The sequence below is a fragment of the Tinamus guttatus genome, unplaced genomic scaffold (assembly GCF_059628265.1).
Source record: "Tinamus guttatus ecotype Peru unplaced genomic scaffold, ASM5962826v1 Tinamus_guttatus_pri_ptg000213l, whole genome shotgun sequence".
NCBI classification, from domain to species: domain Eukaryota; kingdom Metazoa; phylum Chordata; class Aves; order Tinamiformes; family Tinamidae; genus Tinamus; species Tinamus guttatus.
The window spans coordinates 10290658-10315650 of NW_028288747.1; the positions used below are offsets into that span (position 1 = coordinate 10290658).

Below are 24993 nucleotides of genomic sequence, written 5' to 3' on the forward strand. Positions count from 1 at the left end.
TCACACACCTGCCCCACACGGGCACCACCTGCCTCTCATACCCCCTGCTCACACACCCGCCCCACGCAGGCACCACCTGCCCCTCATACCCCTCTGCTCACACACCCGCCCCACGCGGGCACCACCCGCCCCTCATACCCTCCCACTCCCCACGGAGCTCCCGCCCCGGCTCCCTCCTCCCAACCGCCGCCGCGGGCGGCACTAACGGTCCCTTTCCCCCCCCTGCGCCGCCCGCCGGGCCCTGGCGCGGAGCTGCCGCCCGGGCGGGCAGCGCGGGGCGGAGCCGGCGGCCGCGTGCGGCGCCCGGGCCCCTCCCGGGGCGGAGCGGCGCGTGGGCGGGCGGCGCCGGGCGCCTGTTGCCCCCGAGAGAGTTAACGGCGCGGGCGAAGTGGCGCCTCCCGCCGCCGCCGGGCGCTCGGCGAGGGGGCGCCGCGGGATGTAGGGGCCGCCGGGGGCTGCCGGCGCCGCGGGCTGCAGCGCTGCCGCCCCCACGCCGTGGGGCTCTTTCCCCGGCGGACGAGGCGTTTCGCGTGGCCCGGCGTGAAGTATGGCATGCAAAGATGGGTTCTGCCAAGGAGCCAGCCAGCGCCATGGCCTCGGGTCTCTCCATCGCCCTCCTGCACTGCCTCTGCCTGGCGACGTGGTGAGTGAGTGCCCGGGGCTGGGGCCGCGCCGCGCTCTGCCCGGCCCGGCTCGGCTCGGCTCGGCTCACCCCTGCCCTGCCTCTTTGCCTTGCAGTCTCAGCGGGCCGCCAGGGCAGAGCAAGAAAGAGGAGAAATTATGGCCGGAGAATTTCACGAGCATCCTGAACAGTCTCCTGGACGGCTATGACAACCGGCTGCGCCCGGGATTCGGGGGTACGCTCGGTGCGCGCGGGGCCCGCTGCTGCGCGCCCGGCCCGGCCCGGCCCGGCCCGGCCCGAGGAGGCGGCGGGGAGGCTGCCCCGGCCGGGGAGGCTCCGCGCGGAGCCCGGGAAGGGCGCGGGAGCCGCCGGGGCGTCCGGGCGCCCTCAGTCCTCCAGGGGCCGCGCACCGGGAGCTCGGGCTCTCGGTCCGCCTCAGGAGCGCGGTCCTTGGTGCTTTCTGCCCCCGGGAGTCACGGGGAGAGCTGGGACCTGGTGCCCCAGCGCGCCCGATCCTTCACCCGAGTTGGCCGCGGTTTGGCCGTGGTTTGGAAGCAGTGGGCTTGGTTGCTGTGGAGGAATTGGAAGCGGAGGAGGCTGCATTTGGCGTCATCCGCGTGCCCATAGCCGGGTTCTGTGCCCCTCTCGTGCGCTGCGTTGCTGAGAGGCACCTCTCTGTTGCTGTGCAAGCAGCCGGGCTTGGATTTACTCGCCGATTTCGGTGTTACTGTGTAGGAACTCGGAATCAAAAACTCTTATTAAGTATTAAATGAAAGTATTAAAAATACAGATTTCAAATTAAAAATAGCGTTAAGATGCCTCCTCTCTCGTGGTTTGTGAAGGTAATAACGTTTCATTGGCTGCTTCCTATCCAGGACGGAATGAGATCCTCGCGTAGGTTTATGCTGCAAAATACTTTCTTCCTCCCCTGAAAGTACCTTTTTCATACACGTGCTACATCTGCACTGATGTGCATGCCAACACATATGTGCCTTATGCAGTGCTCTCGTGCGTGATCTTAATAATTGAAGAGAAACACCTGGCATCATTGATCACATTTTATTATTTGGTGTATGTTTACTCTATAAATGAGACCTTCTATAACTTAGCTTTGCTAATAACTGTGAAGGAGGCTAAACTCACCAGAGTACCCAGAGGAATCATTAGAACAGGTGGCCTTTTGCAGTTGAGCTCTGCAGAGAGGTTACAGATACTTCTGCATGCGTGCAAGGGATGTGCTATGTTTGGCATCATTTTAGGTTGAATGCCAACTAATTAGTCATCTAGCAAAGATGCTTTATGAGCATTATCAGATTTCCAAAATTAAAGATGTACTAAATCTGTAGTATGACATATAGTTTATGTTGGTTTTTATTTTAACAGTGTCTTTTGAAGGATATTTTCCAAGAGTAGGCTTGCTTTTTTTTCCCCAGTGAATGTTAACAGGCTTTCAACAAAATGCTGTAAAGAAAAAAAATATATTGTAGCTCCTTGAACTTTCACATTGCTATATTAAAGTAAATGATGCAAAGGAGGAAAAAGCTCAAATTTGAGCCCAGAAAAGCCCTTCTAGGTGAATATTTGACAGACTGGATATTATATTGCTTATTTCTTCCCATAGTTGACCTTTATAAACCATCACTTTTGAGTTTTGAACTTCTAAGTAATACATGATAAAATGCCTTATTTTAAAAAATAACAGCCACAGTTACCTTCAGCTAAAGTTACCTTACAGCCTGTACCTCCTTAAGGTCAAAGTACCTTCACCTCGCTTGATGGGAAGAGTTTTTAGCAAAATAAGGCAAAGCAAAAAAAAAAAAAAAAAACACCTTGGCAATTAGTCAAGCATGTCTTTTTGACATAACTCAGAGCAGTAACTGTGGACCATATATGTGGAAATGTATATTATCCAGATCAAGTTTTCCCTATGCTCTGTTTTCTTTTTTTGCTGATAAATCCTTTTGCCAATTGGGACTTGCATCTTAAAATTGGGTCACTTGCTAATATATAGCATATTAGGAAAAAATACAGAGGATGGGAATATTTAGAGATGGAAAGTATAGTGTTTTGGTTATGTTAAAACTACATCACTTTTGATGAACAGCAGACTATTTAATTTTATTTTTTATGGAAGCTGATTCACCATTTAGATTTCACGTGGATCAAAATGAAACATACGTTTTATTTTAAGAACAAAAGGCTTCATGGAGATATGACGGATGTGAATTTTAAACCTCATATCAGTGAAAATATTTCTAATTCTGGTGCAAGTGATGTTTAAAATCAGACTTGGGGAGCTAGCCAGATTCTGAATTTTCCTGGCATATTCCAGTGTTGCCACAAATAACAATTCATGAAGATTTTTTGCCTGCAGAGCATAATGGGAAGTGGTGGATTTTGGAGATTTCCTAAGACTGGATCCGTGTTCTTCGGGCCATCCTTAACTAGCCCAACTGTTGGTAGTGACGGAGGAGAAGCTAAATGGCCCCCGGGCAATTTCTCTCAAATTTCTTACAAATGTGGAAATGGCCTCTCAAGGTCTCTATATATTAAGTGGACATGCAGAAACTTGCCCTGGTACTGCTCATGCAGAAGTATAGCATATGTTGAGGATAAATAGAAATACGAAGTTTCCCATGTCGTTTGGTTGACTCTGTGCATTACAAGCTCACATTATGAAGCAGATACAAAACCAGAGAGTTGTCATTAGTTCCTGAGCATTGGGTGTTTGTTAAAAATGTTGCCTAAAGGCCTCTTACATTTACAGAGCTAGTTTTAGAAGGTGAAACTCCACCAACTTTGGGGAAAACAGTCTAAACCCTTAAAAATAGCAACAGATGAGCAAAGACATTTCAGATGGAAGTTCAGTTAAACAAATCAGAAAGGGCAATTTCATGCAAGAAAAAAAAAAAAGGTTTTGATGTGGTGTCAGGAAAAATTTAAAGGCAGAACAATTTTGAAGGTAATCAGTTAGAATTTCAATAGTGGGAAAGTATTTAGGTACTAATGAATAAAGTAATCCTCTGTGAGGTTTGAAAATAGTGTGGTCATAACTAAGTCAAGTGCATTGCCTAAGCTGTATTTCCCATTTTACCATTATCTTGAATTTCGGAAGGCAGTTTATAATGCAAGGTTAACATAACAAAACTACTCTATAATCTACTAGATAACAAGAATAGGGCATTAGTAGGTGTTACTTGTAGTGTGAGTAAATAAAAGCATTATCCACTGTTAAAATGCAAGAGTGTTATTGTTGTGCTATTTCGATTCTGTCGTAAAACTCTAAATCAAAAACTTTTCTAGTTAGAACATGGGTTCAGTTTTCACCTGATTTTTACATTTTTCATGTGTATGTCACCAAGGGCCAGTATGGAAAGTTGCAAAACCTGCCTTCTCTTTCAGAATTACCTTGTTTTTCTTTCACTGGTGATTAGCTTAAAAATATTTGTAGAACTATGTATGATTTTTTGAAAGGAATATCGTTCACTTGAAGTAAAAGGCCTGAATTTGATTTGCCATTTAAACTCTTGCATGATTTCAGACCCATGAGGAACTCTTGGCCTTGATAAGGGCACGTGAGGTCAGATTCAAACTTGCACTTGCTTTATAACATTTTTTTTTCTTTGAAGATATCTTTAAAACTTTCATGATTTGCTACCTAATCATACTTAATCATGCACTTATTGAAGAAAGAAGAAATTAGGTGACAGAAATTAGAGACAGTATCATTGTCTTTTTACTGATTCCGGTGATGTTTCTTTTCTTCCTGCTAGGTTAAGAGTACCCAACAACATCCTATCCTTAACATCTTGCCAGTTGAACTCAGACAGAAGGTGTTGTGTGATTTGCCTTCTCCCCAAGACTAGTGGGTAATATGTTGGGCATGAAACCTGCCTGCGTGAACCACAAGTCTCAGCAGTGGCTAGTGAATTGCTGATAAGTCCTTGGCTTTCTGTTTAAAAGTTGCCAGGTGCACTGGCTCACAAACTGCTCTTTCCCTTTCCTCTGTAGCTGATTGTTGAGGGCCTGAGGAAAAATGTGGGTTTCCTTTCCCTTGCTGAGGGTTTTCAAACCATATAGGTTAAAGGCAGCAATGAATGTTTCCTTTTTTCTCGCAAAGGGAAGAGCCTCAAGAGAATGGGTTGCAATGTGCCTCCATCCTCCAAGAGCCAAAGCTCAGGGGTAAGGGTGTATTTCAAGGTGTACAAAAGGGTTTATATGCCTCCAAAAGGGGCAAAAATGAACCTGACCTTCTATATGATGGATGAGTGGTGCAGTCCCTGAATTACTTGAAGAAGTTAATGGATTTGGATATGCTTCAGAAGTAGTCCTGTGCTGTGAGTCAAATATAGCATTATTTTTGTTTCAACATCTCCAAACGTAGGAGGTTTAAGAGCTGCATCCCTTTACTTGAAGAAAAGGACATATTTCTCTTATCGTGTTCTTAAATGCCTGCAGGGTCAGCCCAGTCAGGATAGGAGGGCATGGAGTGAAGTCCTTTTTTCCCCACTTGTGGGACTAGGTGCAAATTTCTTGGTGTTTATACCGTGTAGTCCCGGGAAGGTAGTGGAGCTGTGCAGTGTGCTTGACAGTGTTGTCTATTTTGGGCAGGTTTTGGTTCTTGGTCAGTTATTATCCACTCGTGCTTCATAATCTAAGCTGAATTTGACAAATGAGAAGGGTTCGATATTTATTAAACAGACGTTATTTGATTTGGAAATACCTGAAGCTGTCAAAAGGTTGTTCCACCTCGTGCAGTCCGTGTTGCAAAAGTGGCTCTTGTAGAAAAGATGGCTCTTGGGTGTCTTGCTTTTAAGGCACTGTTGGGGTGGGGGTTGTCCTCTTCATCACTTCTTTCTCACAACCCCATAGTGAGAAAGTGCAGCTGAAAACTGGATAGGGTTTGAGCACCTTGGCCATCAGCTCCCCTAAGCAGGGTTGGAGAACATGGCAAGACAGAAGGAACAGAGAAATGCTCAGTCTATGAGCATAATTTCTCCAGACTTTCACTTCCTGTTAGTGCAGGAGAAGTGGCTTCTTTGAAACAATGCATGGTGGTCTTTCAGCTCATCGTGTGAACAGGAAGTACTTAAGAAGTGATGTAGCTTGGAGAATCAGCATCCAAAAACTAAGAAAAGAATAAAGGCAGGATAAATTTGAATATCAAAGTTGTAATTTTCTAGTTTTTCAGAGGACTGTAAAGTGCCTATGTAATTATGTGTTCTTATTTAAGAGTTCATACATACCTTCCAGGGTCCCATTGCTTCTTTTCATTGATTTTTGTGATTGGTTTTTAGATTAAGATGGACTAGAACACCTCGAAGTGTGGCTGATCATTTTTTTCAGGCGATTGCCCAGTCCTGAGCTGGGGAGAGCAGATGACTCAAGGGCTTGTTGACAGGATATGGTGTTATTTACCTGTCGTTGACTGGCTTGACTTTGGCTCCAGTTAGTCATGCTTGAAGTCATTGCCATCTGTCTCTTGGTCAGTGACCTGTATAAAATAGCAGGTATTCTTAGTCCAGTTCTTAGTAGACAGGTGTCCACATCATGAAAATTGGCACCGTTAGGAAGCCTGTTGGCTGTCTCAGCAGAGACTGTCTGCTAAACAGGCAAAGAAAAGGTGTAACCTCCTCATTTCTGGAGGTATCTTTTTCCTGTGTCAGGGTTCAGGCACGTCGATGGGTTAATGTGTGCAGAGACAAAAGTTACTGTATACCTTTGCATTTTTTTTTTCCCAGAGAAATGTATACCGTATGTTTGAATTTCTCATTAATCTTATAAAAATTCCCTACCTAGTTGGTTTCCTAGCAGAAGACAGTAGCAGGAGTCCTGACAGAACAAAACAAAGGAGAACATGCTTCATTTGACTGATATCTTTTAACTTAAAAAAAGCATCCTGTTAAGCCAGCGAGAATTTGGAAATAAAAAGCACCAGATCTTTCATATGCAGGTATATTAAAATAGTAAATATACCCTGTAAATAAAGCTGTACCTTGTGTGTTGAAATCTCCATGCACACTTGTTTATTAATGTTCCTTATTGGCTGGGTGTCTCTTGAAGGCAAAATTTACAATATGCAAAAAACCCATGCAAGATTTCTGTGACTGTTTACATACAGTGGAGATCTCTGCAGTGACAGTTGCCTATGGAGACGAGGGGATAATGGAGCCCAAAGTCTTTCACTGAGAGCTGTGCTGCACTTCAACCCATATGTTGGCATAAAATGCATGGGAGAGCTGTCTTATGTTCCTCTTCACGGGGTTAGAGCCTGGCATCGCTTCTTCAGCCCACATGTAACAACTATTCTGGATTTTGCAGGGGTTGCTTTTAATCCTGCCTGATCTTCTCTAAAGTATATTATCTTGCAAGCAGTGATTCAGACTTAACTGTTCCTGCTGCAGTGTGTAGGACTCTCCTCCTATTTCATTGACATAAAAATACACGCCACTATGTTATAAATAGTTCTTTAGTGTTTCTGGACATTTATGCTTGATAGATGCTTTCTGAATGTCTACGGAAAGATAAGCTCAACTGGTCATATTTACAGTTAATTGGCTTTCTTACAACTCGCTGCTTTTTATTGCCAGTAATAGAATGTTAAGGATTCTAATAGGATCTTCTGATTGCATCGCCAGGGTTGATTAAGTGGTGCAACATGTTCATTCTGGAGGGCTGCTTAAATCACCAGCAAAAGTAGGTTAGGTGACTACAGACCTACTCCTCGTTGACAGGCATCCCTATGATTAATAATAATAAAGAAGCCTGACTCACAAGCTATACCCTTGCTGTTGCTACCAACCGGAGTTACATTTTTGTTAGGAATAAGAGAGGTTTTGAGGTCCCTGTAGGTGCTCCTGCATTGGGATTAAGTACTGGAATGGACTCAAAAAGCCAAATTTTGACCTAACAGCTGTGAATGGACAATACAGGTAGAAAAGCAGATCTGCAGCTGAGGGAGAAATGCTAGGGAGATACCGGCTTTCTGTGCCCCTTGCTACTGTCTTCATTCTTACCAAACATTTTAACCTTTGAAAGTTTTAGGCACAAAAAAGACACTTGCAGGTCTAGGATAACGGAATGGACGAGCTCAGTTACGATGCCTGGCTCTTTGGCTGTTCTCAGTTTCCTGAAACTTCACAAACCTGAAACGTTTTTAGATTCTCACTCATCCAATGTTGTCTAATGGTTTCAAACATGATTTAACGTGTTCTGACGCTTTGTTTTCAAAATTAGGTTGTGGTTTTGTTACTGTCTGAGAGTTCCCACTTCCTCCTTATTTTTCTCATGGAGAAAAATTAATAAAAAAGTTAATAAATAAATATTTGAGTACAGGGTAGCAGTTACTAGAATAATGAACTTCAGCATAATTTTAATCCTCTGCTGCTGATATGGGATTTCTAATCGCATTAAATCAGGTTTGCAGATTTTGAGATTTTATATTAGTTTGAGTCTTAGTTCCCCCCTTCTTTCCAAGAAACTTCCAAGAATAAACCTGGAAAAGGACTCTGAAAACTTACTGCCCAGGAAGATGTAACTGTTTAATAGAACAAAAAAAAAATCAATGGCTGAGAAAAACAGCTCATGCCCATGGGGAAAAAAGCTGTCTGTTTGCTGATTTTCATGCAACTATAAAATCACAGTGTTCTGTGAGCTAAATAAAGGAAGAAAGATACCAGAGAGGAAAGCAATTAGAGATTTTTTTTTAAGGATATCATAGTAATATTTGGAGGATATAATTTTTGGAGGATACTTAATTGAAGTTTCTTAGAACTAAAAAAAAATTAATTATGCTTCATATATCCCCCCAATAATGAGTATTCTCATACAGAGTAGCAAAGAGGAATGCCTGCGTTTTCTCCCAGGAGAGCTGTGTGGAAATATGTCTCATTTCTATGAAACATGGTTTCTGAAACACTTCAAGTTCATCCAGTGAAATATATATATATATATATTAGTTAGTTAAAAATAGTTTACTGCAGTTAAATGATAGTCTGATGATTAGTGGAGATCAGGTATGGTTGGATCTTTTGTATTTCTACATGCAAGTGCAGTTGAGCTTTTCTCCCCTATTTTCTCTGACTGCAGGTGGATGTTTTCACTTCCAGTATCTTGACAGCTCTAGTATGGGTTTTTTAAATCTCTTGGAGCTTTTTTTGTTCTTCAAATATAATCATATCTCATTCAGGAAATTTAATCCAAATCCATCTTCAGTGAAATGAGTGACTTGGCTACAATGTAAATTCCTCTGTCCTAGTGAACAATTAATTATTCGTAGACATGGGAGCAGCTTCCATCTGCGATATGTAGAGAGTAACTCATTGCAAATGCAACGTTATGGCATGAAAGGGTGCTAGCTGGAACTTGGGAGCTTTTTCTTTTTTTTTTTTTTTTTCCCCTCTTTAAATCTCATCAAGACAGACATTTTAAAGTATCCAAGTTTCTAGGGACTGCTGAGCTACCAACTGTTCTAGGGTGAATTTTCATTAGATTTTTGTCTCAAAAAATGCCCTTCTGTCAAACTGTTAACTTCCAGTAAAGAGTATGTTTTTTTACATTTAGCTGAAAACATCTTAGCTGATCTTCCGTATACATAATTTGCAAAGTGCTAGAAATAATTTTACATGCTTGCATTTTACTTTTCATGTGCAGTATGATGCTTGATCTAGATGCAAGAAAAAAGGTCCCCATTTCCAGTGGCTTAATTCTTTTTATCTTTCTAAAATTTGATTCCAAGTGACATCTGTGGACACAGTGATTTTTTTTTCTTTCCAAAAGGCACACGTTCTTCTGCTTTTGAAACTGTCTGAAGTGTTTCCTCCTTTCATTTTGGATTGCAAGTACTGTGATAAAGCCCGAATTAACAGACAGACCATTTCTCCTTTTCAGGAGTTTGAGTTGTAAGAGTTTAGAAACTAGAGTTGTGAACTTGTCAAACGTAAATTGAAAGTGTTCTAATGATTTTACCAAACAATATCGGCTTGAGAAATTAGATGCTATGAGTTTATTGTCTAAATTAAACCATTAGGTATTTAACACTGTGATCACAAAATCATCATAGTAATGGGTAGAAATAAGAATAACCTGTTACTCTGACAGTGGATCTAGTTTCTGGTGAAATTAATGCATATGGTCTTGGGTCAAGGGAACTCAAGCTCCAAGTAAAGTACTACAGCATGAATTTCCATTTCAAGGTGTATTTTGTCCTGTAATAAGAAACAATACCTTAAGATGAAACTGTTCTCTTTTTTTCCTGATAGTCGCTAATCTGTACCCAAGTATGAAAAAGTGTTGAGACCTCTGTTCAATTCTGTGTTTTTCTTGGGGCATGTATTTCAGCAGCAGGGCAGTAGCACCTGCACCTAGGTTCAGACTTCAGAAGTGCTTACATGTCTAACTCTTGTTTTGATTGCTAGAGTTGAAACAGTTGAGTACTTCTTGGAGCTATGGATATAGGTCTTGATCCTGCAATGCTAAATTGCCAGGTGCATGGCATACTAATGTAAGTAGTCCAGTTATTGCCAATTAGAACTGTGAATGTTAGTAATAAATACCCTGGGGAATGCAGTTTTCCTCAATTAGGTGCTTGTTGTTAATTAACATAGTGTTTTCTGTAAGCCTTTTAATTTTTGGCAACTGTTTCCTTATTCATTGAGTCAACATGAGTTTCTGAATGGGGATTTGCTTGGGAAATACTGCTTTTGATTTACTTATGCAGCAAAAATAGTTGAGCAGTGTTCACTGTTAGAGACTTATCTGAAATGACCGGTATTTGCGTTTTGTTCTTGCTCATCCACAGAGCCCTCAGAGCGATAACTGTTCACATGCCAGGATCGTTTATGAGAATTGTTGATCTTCAAAACTCAAACTTTCTTGCTCACTTCCTTTTCATACACTAGGTCCCGTTACTGAAGTCAAAACAGATATATATGTCACCAGTTTTGGACCTGTTTCTGATGTAGAAATGGTATGTATTTCTGGAATTCCAATGCTGTTTCCTGGTGCAGAGAAACTTAACTGCAGTGTGGAGTGGATGCTTAATTTGTGTGGCTTTGCACTGTTCTGTCAGTCAGGGAAAGAATGCGAGATTAGCAGCAGCTCATTTTTAAATGTTATGATTAGATACATCAAGCTTGATTCTGGTCATGCTTGCACTGGCTTTTGATTATTGTAAGAATTTAAAACAGATTTTCTTGGTATTGAGGCAGAATCAGGCCCTATAGGGAGTATGTAGGTGCACTGCGGGGAAAACAAGTCAGGTCGTTGAAACTGCCTTTCCGTTCTGAAGTTTGTATTATTCTCAGATGAATAATAATGACATCATTTCACAAATACTTGTTGACATTTTCATTTCAGATGAATTATTTGTGCCAATCTTTATGCCACTTTTAGCATCACTTTCAGCAAATGTTTGAGCAATAGGAGTTTTCATAACTGTCTGCAGGAATCAAATGTCAAAATGGCATGCAAGAAATAGTCACAGAAGGCAAATGTTACATTTGCACGTATGGCTATTTGTGCCTGAAAGGCACTTACATTCGTTTGAGGTCCAATCTATCATAACTCTCATCATCTTCTATAATATAGGCCTATGATAGTTTCTCTTTTTTTTTTTTTTTTTTAGAAAATAATTCAAAAGCTGCACAGAAGCAAAGCAGCCATATGTACATTAAATATATTTGTCCTTAACTTGCTTAAAGGAAAGGCAATTTCAGAGGAATAACTGGCTTTCTATGCAGTGTCATCCCGCACCCTCTTGCACCTGATTTGTTTCTGTTCTTGCAGAAAGGTGTAGGATAGCAATTTTTTTCAAGGGTTAGGTTCTCACACAAGTCTGCTGTTGAATCACGTCTCACCTCTTCAGAGGTTGTCAGGTACCGTGTGAGGCCGTTCAGGGTGAGCAGTGGTGTGAGAACCTGATCCCAAGCATATCTATTAATGCATGTCCTGCAAATACAAGATGAAGGTTCTTGTGATCTCAATGGCTACTCTGAAACATTTGACATGGTGCCATGTTGGAGAAGATGGGAATAAGAACAGGAAATGTAAAGTAGGTAAGGAACTGGAAGAAGGAGAATTTGCCACAGATGCTCCTGTTTTCAACATTATCAGGCAGTTAGTTTTCAGTTAATGTGATCCAATATAATCCAAATATTGCTGCATTCATAAAACTTGCTGAAAGAACAGGATGTGAGGTATTCCTGATGCAGGGGAAGATTAGGGTATGTTTTTAGAAATTGTTTACTTTGGCACCCAATATAATGAAATAAGCTGAAATCTTACATTGCAAAATCTGTCCTGTAGAAGCTAGCAACAGAAACAGCTACTGCTAAATCGTCATCTAGAATTGACAGTAGAAGAGAGACACTTATGTGGATTAATTATAAACCACACTGAACGTTGCAGTCATGGAAGAGAAGACAAATATAATTTTAGGATGCCTTACACTTGTAGAGATACATCCTTTCCAATGTGAATAGACATGGTCATACAAGTAAAGTTTCAATGCTAATACTATGTAGAAGATTCCGAAATAAAGTCAGAAAGCATTGATTGTCTTGCAACAAAATTGCAATTATGTTTAAAAAGGTAACAAGAAAAGCATTAAATCATTTCTTTGTCATATGATACAGTTTTTGTGAAATGCTTTAGTCTTTCAAGATGAAAAATATATATTAAAAAATATGCGACTAATGTGGAAAATAGAGCTATTAGAAAGTTTGCAATTCACTGTAATTTGTGGAAATATGTTTGTGTAGTGGACTTAACATATTCTTTACCATTTCTTTGCTCCTGAGGGATTTCTTTTTACATGAAACACACATGCAAATGTAAACTTTTTTTTTTTTTTTGGCAATTTAATGCAGGAGTATACAATGGATGTCTTCTTTCGTCAGACATGGGTAGACAAAAGACTAAAATATGATGGTCCTATTGAAATTTTGAGGCTTAACAACTTGATGGTTTCAAAAGTGTGGACACCTGACACTTTCTTCAGGAATGGGAAAAAGTCTGTTGCACACAATATGACAGCCCCAAATAAACTCTTCAGAATAATGAGAAATGGCACCATCCTGTACACAATGAGGTATCTAACTTGCTTGTTCAGCTTCTTACAATTACTGTATGCAAAAGTTATACTGCCTAGACAAAATGGCAACCAGAGACTATTCAATTTGTTCCATTATAGGCTTACAATAAGTGCAGAGTGTCCCATGAGATTAGTGGATTTTCCCATGGACGGTCATGCTTGTCCTCTCAAATTTGGGAGTTGTAAGTTGCAATTATGAAATTTCTTGTAACTAAACTACAGCTTTAAATAATAGAAATAGATGTTGAACAATTATGAGATTTTGTGAATATTAATCTTGATCCACAATCCTTATGCAGACAAAACTCCTGTTAAGTTTTTTGGATATTTTATTTAGAGTCTGGAAAATTAAACCTAGTTAGAAAAAATGACTGGCAACACTATTGCTTGAAATACTTGTTTTCCTTCCCAGTTCTTAGGCGTGAATTGAATACTTGGTAAAGTCAGAGATTAATTGAAGAAGATAGAGAGCAGGGTCTATCTGACCTTAAAATAACCAACAAAAATGAGGCACCTAGGGAAGCTGTAGTTATTTGGCTTTCTGTCCAGACAGTGTAGGGAGATTAACATCCTAAGAGAGATTTGTAGGCTGTAAAGAATTGATCTTAGGTTGTCTTTGTGTACTCCCTTGGCTGTGGGAAGGAGTCTGTACAGCTATTGTTAAGTAAGTAATTTTTAGAGTGGTGAGACTAGGTGAGAGGAAACTTAGTGCAGGCAATTTTCCTTTTCTGGTTTGAAGTCAAATGCAAGTTTTTTTTTTTTTTTTTTTTTTTGAATAATCTCCAAAATTTTGCTAGCAGGGATGTTTTTGGAGGAACATATGCCACACAGCAGAGGGAAGTAGTTAGATTCCCTGATTTGGATCCGCAGTAGTGATGGCTGAGACCACCTGGTGATTGCTGGAGCGCTCCGGCAGCGATGTCCTGTCACTGCTCTCAGCCTCCTCACTCACTGGCTTCCTCTCTGTTACGCTCAGGTGCAGTCAGTGGCTGGACATTAATCTGCTTTCCTTACCCCACAGTCCTAAAGAAGTGTGGAATGGGATGGAGCTACTCACTTTTGCTTTGTATAAATTTAGCTTATACAGCTGCGTAGTGAAGAAGAAGGGAAATTTTAGAGTCAGTGTCCTTGTAAGACTTTTCTTCCTGGATACAGTGAGGCTGGAGGCCAGGTGTTGCCAGAAGTGCCCAGGTACTACATCTGCCTGTGCAGAAGTCCCCACCATTGAAGCTTCCCTAGTATATAGCTGATTTCTTCAGTTACCAACCAGCAGAAATTATGCTTGACACCAATTTGTGATATTCTCAATGGAACTTGAAATAAGATGTAGTGAATTCAGATGCAAGGCTGTGATTTTTGAATTCAGTTTTAACAGGAGTTTGGGCTGTGTAGAGATTGAACGGTTGGCCTAAGTTATGTCTTTTGTATTAAATGTTGGAATATTTCCTGGGGCCTGCTTAGTTTTGGGTTATTGTGAATTTTTTATTTGTGAATCTGATTTCTTGCAAATATATTTTTAAAAAAGATGTTTAGATACAATCATTATTATCTATAATGATAGATTTTTCCCCTGTATCAGTATATCTTTAATGATAAGATTTTAGAAATTTTGTACCTGAAATTATTTAAAGGTGAACTTTACATGCCTAACAAGGGCTGATCCTAAAATCTCATGCCTAGACTTCACATTCAGTTGTAAACTGACTTTGTATATGATACCATGCATAACCTTAGTTACTGTTTATCTGTGGATGTTTTTCTGGGGTTACTTAAACATGAATCGTGTCTTTTAAAGATGCTAGTGTAAGTCTTGCCATTCATTTTGGCATGTTTGGCCTGGAGTTGGGTGTGGGAAGTTGTTTCCCATTTAAGCAAACTGATACTATATTGTTTTAGATGCATATCCAAAGAGTGAAATGATTTACACGTGGACAAAAGGACCTGAGAAGTCAGTGGAAGTTCCTGAAGAGTCTTCTAGTTTAGTTCAGTATGACCTACTTGGACATACTGTATCCTCTGAAACTATTAAATCTATTACAGGTAGGAATCTCATCAGTAAAAATCAACTTGAAGTAAATCTAAGCTTGTAATATTGCTTTTTTTTTTTTTCTCTCTCTCTTGTACTGTATTCTAGTGAATCTCATAGGGTATATACTAAGGACTGAGGACATAAATTGTAATCAGATTTCTGTCCTTCAGATTTGCATTTGCAGGTTCACTGCAGTAGATTGCAAAGGCCTTTCAGAAAGCTAGGATGAGATCACTACTCCAAGGGACAAAATGAATATTTCTAAGCACTGCTTAAAATGCAGTTTGAAGAGTCAAGAGGATGCTTGGGTGAGGAAGTCATTTCTCAGCACTGTATCCGCATTATGTGCAAAAGACTTGCTTTGTTTGGTGGTGCAAACAGCTCAGGATAGAAATACAGCATGCAGAATAGGTTATTAAAACCATAAAAAGCTCTCTAGTCAGATAAGGATAGGCACAAATGCATTAGTCACAATAGATACTTCTGCTGATTTTTGTGCTATAAGAAATAAGGCAAATGGCAACAACAGGCATGCTGAATGAGTAAAATCTCACTGATGAGCAGTTTGGTGATAAACAGTCATGCTCCCAAAATATTTTCAAATTTGGAATCATTTTATCAACGTCAGCAAGTTTGGGTGTTGTGAAATTGTCAAAATTAAAGAGATAAAGCTAATATATTTGACACTGCTCTATGGATATATTTCTCAAGGATTAAACAGTGTTTTGCAATATCTTGGAAACTGACCTGTCAGCCTATCGATTCTTATGTGTTAGACTTTTTTTTTCCACTATATTCCAAATACCCTTTCTGTAGCGCTTTTGTTTGGGCAATTTATTCAATATATGTTAAAATTGCAGAAAGTTTCTTATTATGAATGATAATGTTTATATAAACATAAAAGATTATTAATTGTTGTTAGTGATTATTGCATTTATTTATATCTCATTATCACTGTGGTACTGATGTGTAACCCTAGTTGAAAGCTGTAATGCTTCCATATCATTTAATGTGCATCATTGTTATAACTGTTTTAGTTTGCATGCAGGTATTACAATGTTCTGGGTATTATGGTGGGTAGGTAGCTTGTGTCTTGGGACTCTTTATGACATGCTAAAAGGATTTTTACATCAGACTTACACTTTAAAAGTAATCCGATATTAGTCATGTTGTATTTTCAATTAGAACTTCAGAATAACACTGTAAGTATCTACTACTTTGTGGATTTTTTTTGTTTACAAATTTATTTCTCCAAAAGAACTTTATTTTCCTGTGCTTGTGTTAAGCGGTATGGATAACATCTTAAACAATCCTAGTTGACTGTCTGAACCATAGTTATTCTGCTAAACAAAAATTGTATGCAGGGACAGAAATAATATTTTCCTTTTCTTTTTTTTTAGGTGAATATGTTGTAATGACAGTTTACTTCCATCTCAGACGAAAAATGGGTTATTTTATGATCCAAACATATATTCCATGCATTATGACCGTGATCCTTTCTCAAGTTTCGTTTTGGATAAATAAGGAATCTGTTCCAGCTAGAACTGTGTTTGGTAATTATTACATTTTAATTTTTCCTCTTATTGTACTTCATCTTTTAACAATTTTCAGTAGAGTAGTCCTTTTTAGTGCACAAAGTCCATACTTCCTCTGTAGTGGTGCAGAAGTCAGGGATTAAGGTAAATTGAGAGGAACACTTGTTGTGAGAGTGTGTGTGCGTGCATGTGTGTTTATATTATATAAAGAATATATTATTTGAAGCCTTGGCATGGAAAGAGAAACTTGGAATCGTAAACCCGAAGCGTAGCATGGTAGCCTGGGGCAAAAAGTTGTACATCTTTCTGGGTTTCTGGACTGGAGAATGGATTCAAAAAAACCTGGCCTTGTGCAATCCAATCAAATCCTTTGGTTGCATCCAGGGTAGTTTCCAGTAAACAGTGTTGTGATTACTTGAAGCATGCCCTCTAAAACCCCATTAAAACAGTTTGATTTGGTATGGATGAGATATGAGATGAGATTTCTCACTAGGTAAGTGTCATTAGTGAAAGCTTCCTACCAGCAAGGCTTAGATCCTGTTGCTGTAATTTCATGTTTAGTGATCTTCTCTCCTTCCTCCCATTGCAATTATGAAAATGAATTGAAAAGCCATTAGGGAAATGATCGCAAGATATTAAAATTGAACTCATCAAAGAACAGTTGGAAATGAGATGCTGCAGCAAACAATGAAAATAAACATAAAAATACTTCTCTGGAAGACAAAAAATAAGAACTTAAATGGAAATATGGTTCCTAGAAAAGGAGTAAGATAAAAACATGGTTAAAGTCAATCTTTATAAAGCAGATGTCCTGACTTTACAAGGTACTGTACTCTAAAATAAGGCTAATCAAGAGGAAAGCCTTCTACTAAGGCTACTAAAGATATATGTTGGCAAGAATTATAGAAATTAATGTTCCTACATGACAGCCCATACATACATGTAAATAAAGTCTAAACACGGTCTAGCATCACAAAGTAGGAGGGTTAAGGATCCCCTCACTACACACACACCTAGTAGGAATTTCACTTGCCCTCGACTCAAACACTACATTAGGCAAACAAATGAATCACCTAACACGTCCTGGCATTAACGTTGAATACTCCTTTCTGAAAAGCCCTATTAAATCCATGAACTAGAAAAGTAGAATCTATATTTACAGACAAAATTCAGTAGTCAAAATGCACAACATAGAGAGCAATAGATGTAATAGTAATAGATGTAATATGCCTAATATCCTTGTAAGCTCACTAGAACTTTTTATGCAGATGGAGTTACACAAAGAGTAGTGAATTGCATTTTTATAATGATTTTGTGCTGTGGTGCTAGAATGCTTAAGCATAACAGTAGAACAACTTTTATAAGATCAAGTCACGATTTCTGCAGTCAGCTCTGGACACCTGAATCTGATGGTTGGGGCCTGATGGTTCTCAGACAAAAGGCGGAAGTAATTTTCTGTTTCATAGGGGTTTAATTTTTTCTTTTTTATAGTAAAATATTTTAAATGTATTTATATATAGCTATGCGCATATCTGATCAAAATCTTGCAAGTGTTTAGCTTTGGATAATTATAGTTCATGTGCATATAAAATATTTTTAGCTGAACTTAATTGCAGATTGCTATGCGCATATCCAAGGGCGATTGCAGTAGCAACTGCATGTCTCCTTTAAAAAAAAAAAAAAAAAAAAAATTTATGTGGGGGAAAGCTGGTAATGACTGTGTCAGTAAACCATGAAATATTGTAGGGACCTGCCCCCTCTGCTTTTATTTGAAGAATGGTTGGTCATTCAAGTCATTTATTCATGTGCTTATTAACCATTTGTCCTTTTTATTGTTATTTTTAAAACAGCTTAGTTGTTTGGGTGGACAATGAAGTCAAAAACGATGAGGCTAACCAAGATGGGTCACTTCCATAAAAATAAGCTTTCCATTGAATTTTTCTTAGAACTAAACATTTTGATATTAGTGTGCTTTCCCACACCTTCTTGATGAAATAGAGGCTTATCCTGCTTTGAGATTTTCTGTGTGTGCTTTTGTCAACAGGGCTACTGCAGATTTTTTTTTTTTTTTTTCCCCGCCAAGAGAAGAGCCTAGAAGATGGCTTCACTGTGTCCTTTTCTTTGTACAGCAGTGTCTGGGTGAAACCCTTTTGTGTGAGATTACCTGGATTGGATACACCCATCTGCAGAACAGGGAAAGTGAAGATTCTCTTGGAAAATATATTACTTTTTTCATATATTTTACAGTATATGCATTCCCTCTTAAACTAAAAAGGTTACAGTTTTCAAAAAATGGTAAAGACACAGTCATTTTTGGTCATTTTTCCATCAGGTTATCATGGTAAGACTTAAGCAGTATTTTCTAAATACTAGGTGTTTTATATTTGAAAGATATATGTGACTCTTGATGTTTTAACTACTCTTGGAATATTTTGAATTACAAAGAGGAAAGCTCAGACCTTGTTTTTATACAGCATGTATGTATTTGCATTTGAAGTATTACTGTGAAGTGGTCATACAGTGTTCATGTATGCACTCTTAATAAAGCTGTTATTTCAGAAGATGAAATATTAATTGAATTTCATTGCTCCAATAGTAGAGGAAAGGTTTAAAACATAAAGTGATGTTTTGCGAAATTAGCAGAGTTGTCAACATAATATTCTAGTTTTCCTTAGTGTAAAAATAATTTGCCATGATATAGTGTCACCTGGATTATGAGTGGGATCAGAGGAACCATCACTGAGTAATTGGTAGTATTCTAAAACTATTAGAGGGAAATGTTTTTGTTTTCATCTGCAGAACACAGTTTTTGGAACTTAATCTGAGGTATTTAAAGCAAACGTTTAGAAAACAATAGTTTATTGTAAAAATCATAACTAAAATGACATGAAGAAGGTATGAAATGAAGGCTTCTGCATTTACTTGTTATGAACCGTAGATGATCTGATGGTCATGGCTTTCTATGTTTCCTTTAAAAAGTGGTAGCTGTTCTATGTGCATCACTGCTCAGGGATACATGGTGGTTGCCATGGCTTAAATCTAGTGTATTATTCACAAGCAGCAGAGAAAGACCTACCCCATCCTCTTTATCGAATGAAAAAATGAGCTGTTAGATATGACTGTTACACAACATAGAAATGGCAGATTTTCTTTTAATGGACGTTGGATATTTGAGTGGAGGATCTTTGAAGATATTAAAACTGTCATAAAAAGCAAATAGAGGAAGCAATACCAGAGAGCAAGATCTGTACGCTGGCCAGTAAAATTACATAATGCAGTATTTTGTAATATAGGGACAGTATAGCTGTTACTGGCTATGCTAAGTTAAAAGTGAAAAACCCTAGTATTTATTTTTTAATAGAATATGGAGTTATTTTCCCATTCATCATTGAAGTGGCAAGTGATACACTCAGTAAAGTGACTTTTTAGTAATATTTTGAAATGCAACTGTACTTTTTTTTTCTTTTTGTTGGTACTAGTAGGTTTTGCAGTCACAGATGCACTGTTCCCAAGTGATTTAAGATTCTTTGTTTGAGACTACTTGTATTTTTATTCTACCTGGTTTCAGCAGTGCTTTTGTTTTGTTTCTTTGAAGGCATAACCACAGTGTTGACAATGACTACACTGAGCATCAGTGCAAGACATTCTTTGCCAAAAGTATCCTATGCTACTGCCATGGACTGGTTCATAGCGGTTTGCTTTGCCTTTGTCTTCTCTGCTCTCATCGAGTTTGCTGCTGTCAACTATTTTACTAATATTCAAATGGAAAGAGCCAAAAGGAAGACAGTAAAATCCCTCATTGAATTTCCGGCTGCTCCAGTACAGAGAGAAAAAAGTACAGAAGAGACACTCATGGTATGTTTTCAGCTTATACAAATATTATGCTTCTTTTTGGCAATGTTTCTCAGTAAAATAGACTTGAACTTCTTCCCAGCCTCTCCCTGATCTCCATATCCATATTATTCTGGCACTCTCTCCAACAGTAGTAGTTCAGACAGTGAACAAAATTATTGACATTAGTTTCAACTCATTTTGCCCATCCTGGTCCAACCCAACAGGCTTTATCTCTTGCTCAGAAGTGTAAAATAAAACAGCAGATCTTAATTTAGGTTCTCTCAGACAGAGACACATGAGAATTGAGCAGTTCTCTCTGTAGGGGGGAGAGTGGAGGAAAGTACATCCATTACTCTTCAGAATTTGGACCCGATGTGTTGTATATGTAAGCCCTTAGAGGCCAGATTTCTCCTCCTGAACATGATGTAAGTCGGCATAACAAAAGATTAATACAACCCCATTTTCCTTGGAAAAAAATCCTGTAAAATCATATTTAATTCTTGGAGTATTGGCTGATTGGGTTAGCTCAGAGGGCAGGAGGAGCTTGCATGCATCAGTACATGCAGTCTCTGTGCTCTTCTCTGTCTAGCTGAGTTTTGGTGAAGGCCAGTTATGATGGCTGTCTTTAGGGAACTGTTCTTTTCCCTTATGTATTGATTTGAGTTGGACTGCTAATACAGACGCTGATACTACTAATTGTAATCTACATTGTTTGTATCTTGTAACAAATTAAAATATGCTAAAGCATTGCACTTGTACCATGGAGCCTCTCCCTAGTTATCAAGGTTCTCCTTTCATTGTGTGTATTGCCTACCTAGAGTTTATTTCTTAATCATCAGTTATGTTTTTCTGAAGAGTGCAGGATGAAATGTTGGTGTCTGCCATAAATAACCATTTTCACATAACTTCTCTTTGTGCAGGAGTTCACCTCAGCCTCTGATAAAGGTTTGTTTAGTGGAATAATTTTCAGCTTTAATAGTCCTTTGGGTTAAACGTGACTGTGCTGTAGCTTTCTTAGTGTGTGGGCAAGTTAATAAGGTCATCACCTCTCTTATAGTTGAATTCACCAGTGACTTTCTTTCCTCACTTGTCTTATTCCCATATCCCTACTAGCTGCTGTGTTCCTTCTATTCATCATACACCAAGCTAACAAAGCTCTTACGACACTTGTACTAGGTTAACCTTATGGCAGACCAGTAATTCCCCTTTTGTGGCCGACTGGCTTGGCAACACCAGTCAAAAAGGAAAAGGTTGACACCAGCATTGTAATTTACGCTTTCTGTCAGGCTGACTGTCTAATTTTCTTTGACTGAGCTGTGATTTAAGAACCACAGTTTTAGACTAACTCGTGGTAATTTTGTCTTCTGTGTCTTTTCACTTCTCATTTGTCTCCTTCCCTTCTCATCTGCTCTTTTTGTCTTCCCACCCTTTCCATTTGCTATCACTCCTCAAATGCTGTCCACCCACTTCCATTTTTCCTCCCCTTCTTTACTCTCCTATCATATATCATTGCCGTTTTCAGTCTCCTGGCTGTGTTGTTCTCTTACTTAGAAAGGTAGATATGCTCCTGGAACACATTACCTATGTCACTTTGTTTTCTGCTAGTAAGAGACTGGAGCAAGAAAAGTATGCTTGTAGTAGCATGCTGTTCTATTTGTACGTAGAGATATTAGTGCTGTTGGTTTGTGCTAATCTTCTTGATTGTACAGCATAAGCATGCAGTTTAATACAGCATCTCAGGCATTCCTGGGGAGAGTTTTTAGTGCTTTTGGATATTGTCAGGTTTTACTTGGGTTCATAGGCAAGTAAATTACAACTTAATAACAATTAAATCCTTTTTATTTATGAGATTTATTTATGAGACCTGATTATAACACGAAAAAGAGATGGTAGTCTTACTGGGGGGTAATGATGGAGGGTTAACTGTTTTGATGAATGGTCAGAATTGCTATAAGCCAGTCTTGTGTTCTGCTTACTCATTTACATAAAAATCTTGGAGAAGAACTTACTTTAAAAAAAAAACACCCAAATTTAAACAAAGCTAAATAAATTGAAATGTAAACAGTTCTGTTCTGCTGCTAAATTAATATCCTTGCGATACCTGTCTTAGCATGCCTACAGGATTTTGACCTGAAAGTGCTTAAGGGAACAATCTATTTTGTCTGCATATTAGTATTATGAGCATGTAAGCCAGTGATAATGTTGATATTATCTTAAACTTTTATTTTTATGGCTTTTCCTACATCCATAATGTACTAAGACTTGAGTCTGTTCTGGGGCAGAGGTATAGGGTGAGCCTGCTCATACTGATATCCTGTTAATGACTGAAGGGTGGCTTCTGTCTTTGTGTCCCACTGCACAGAACAGGTCAAGAGGCTTTTGGGCTTTGCCTTCCAAGCTGCAAATGTAATACAAATCCTTCTCCCTAAAATTGTTGTGATTCCAATCCTAACAGGGTAATCTAGAGTAGTGTTATACCTTGCTATGAATGATTTTATTTATTGATTTATTTATTTGATTTTATACTGTGTAGTCATTGCTGATGTAATATAATATCAACTTCACCATGAGTTTTCGGTCTGCAAAGAATACAGGACAATAGCCTGGCCTTAGTGTACAGTCGTGTTCTTAACATAAATAATATTCATTTTAAACAATAGTCTTTGATCCCACTTAGTGTACAGAAGTCTGTCCTACATTGCCACTATTGTGCTAGAAATTCTAGTGTTACCAATGCAATTGTCAGAGCTCAAAGAAAAGTTTTATTTTAAACTTGGCACTTCCTTCAGTCTTTGCCTCATTTGGTGGCCTTGCTAGTGCCCCAAATTTTTCATTTAGATGAGGAAGAAATGTGAATATGCTGAGTTAGAGTATAGATTAGGAAAGAATGTGCCTAAATACTGAAATCTTACAATTCTTTCTGGTGTATGTCCCAACATTTGCACCTGTTTGGTATCTGCTACTATTCTGGAGCAGAAGGGAGATTTTTCCCTTATGCTGTTGTCTGCCTTCAAAGAATAGCTGAGGCTGTTACAGAAAACAGCAAGCCACTAGTCTACTTTTAAATGGAGGTTGGCTGTTGATCATACCTTATTTACAGGATAACTACATGTATGTTTGACATTTTCAAGAAACTTCAGTGAGGTCATTAAAGAAAAGTTTTTTGGAGAGAGCGTGCTTGATTATAAAATTGGGTTCCATGTAGAACATGTGTTTTTACTATCTATCTGTTCATGCTAGAAATTAAGTTTATTAACAGTAGAGTTCAGTAAGGAAGTTCACTACACACAGTTGGAAGTCCCTTTTTGATATGCATGTTTGATAATTTTTGATCATGGAATTAAAATGGGTTTTCTATATTGAATCATTCTGCATATTATTAGGACAAATTAGAGGGTTCTGGGTTTTTTTTTTTTGTTCATATATGTGCTTTTGTTTTGGATTACTTTACAAAGATGAATCATATTATTATGATCAAATGAACTGAGATATATTCATTTTTATTATGTATTTCTCTACCACAACCAGTAGAGCTTTACTGTAGCAAACATAGACTGTATGTTTGCTGAGTAATTTTCTTGTGCAATTATTTTTTAGTACTTTGGAGCCATGCAGTAATTCGACTGATCCAATATATCAATTACAGTAAGCATTAAATATATTTTGGAGGTTAATTAGGCAATCTGATCATTGTTAATTCAAATGGTGTCCCACTATGAAGCTAATTTACTAAGTTAAGGGGAGGAGAGGGAGTGAACTGCTTTGTTAGTGCCTGCAGATGCAGTGGGTGCTCCCCTATAACCTGAGGAAGTTTTAGCCGTGCTGTTGAACCTCTTTTTGTTCTCCCCGTTTCAACTTTTCCTTTTGTTGCCTATAGCCTTCTGGCACAGACCGATGTATTTCCACAATGGGGGCTGCAGAGCAGTCCGCTGAAATCAAGGAGTCCAGTGACCCCACCAATTCCTGCAATCATCTGAATAGGAGGTTTCTGGCATTAGATGTATTATGGAATATCATTCTTTCTTGTCTCTGAGTTTGGGTTTGTGTTTGCTATTTAATTTTACTATGCATACTCAAACAGTTTATTAAGACTAAAGTAATTTCACAGATGTTCAGTGAGTGACACCTGACACGTATTTAATTATAGCTCCTTTTCTTTGGCTTATGGGCAATAAAAATCTGACAAATATTGTGGCATCCTACCTTGCAAGACTCTACACTTCTCCCAGAAGTCTATCTAAACACATTTCTAGGATCTGTAGATTAGAAGTCTATCAAATTCTCTCAAAATCTCTTCAAAGAAGACAGATGGCTCACACCATGGTCTCCTATGATTCGCATGTTTTGAGAGCAAGTTAAAGTGCTTACAGGTTAGAAAGAACAAACCTGTCACTAAGTGTTGTACACTCCTTTCTTTAGTAAAACCAGCAATTTTTTTTCCAAGTAGGTGTGAGGCAGAAATGAATGGTTTATGCTTTGCTGTTGGGCCCCTGAGTCTATTTATATGCTTCTGCACTTTTTCCTTTTTACTGTATTCCTTTGAAATCTTTTTTTTAAGATCTACCCAATTTTTGACTTGAAGAGTAAAACTGAAAAATACGCTTTAAAAATACGTTCCTAAATACCATTAACATGAGTGCAAAATTTGAAAAATACATCAGACTCAGACAAACCTTTGGAATGGAATAATTTCTTCAATCACAGGTAGATTTTTAACTCTTGAAGCTGATCTGTCTCTTCAATGTGACTCGCATACACAAGGAACAGCATTTCAGTTTTTAATTGTTTTTCCCTTGGTTTACTTCTTCACTGCTTGAGATATTATGGATTTTTTTTTCTGGTATATCTTTAGGTGACATTTAAATCTCTGATCCTGCTAGGA

The 24993-nt window shown here is 38.7% G+C and overlaps 1 protein-coding gene across 2 annotated transcripts in view; it reads left to right on the forward strand.

Annotated features, from left to right (window-relative positions):
* The first annotated feature begins 509 nt into the window (after window positions 1-509).
* Window positions 510-24993, forward strand: part of GABRA4 (gamma-aminobutyric acid type A receptor subunit alpha4) — a 34467-nt gene continuing 9983 nt past the window's right edge. Inside the window, exons 1-8 of one of the 2 annotated variants that reach the window (XM_088524730.1) lie at window positions 510-643; window positions 739-857; window positions 10522-10589; window positions 12490-12710; window positions 12813-12895; window positions 14610-14753; window positions 16143-16295; window positions 19873-20132. In XM_088524730.1, the coding sequence (XP_088380856.1) occupies window positions 561-643; window positions 739-857; window positions 10522-10589; window positions 12490-12710; window positions 12813-12895; window positions 14610-14753; window positions 16143-16295; window positions 19873-20132 (1131 nt within the window). In that variant the 5' untranslated portion in view covers window positions 510-560. The remainder of the gene's footprint in view (window positions 644-738; window positions 858-10521; window positions 10590-12489; window positions 12711-12812; window positions 12896-14609; window positions 14754-16142; window positions 16296-19872; window positions 20133-24993) is intronic. The other variant, XM_088524731.1, reaches the window with a different exon arrangement.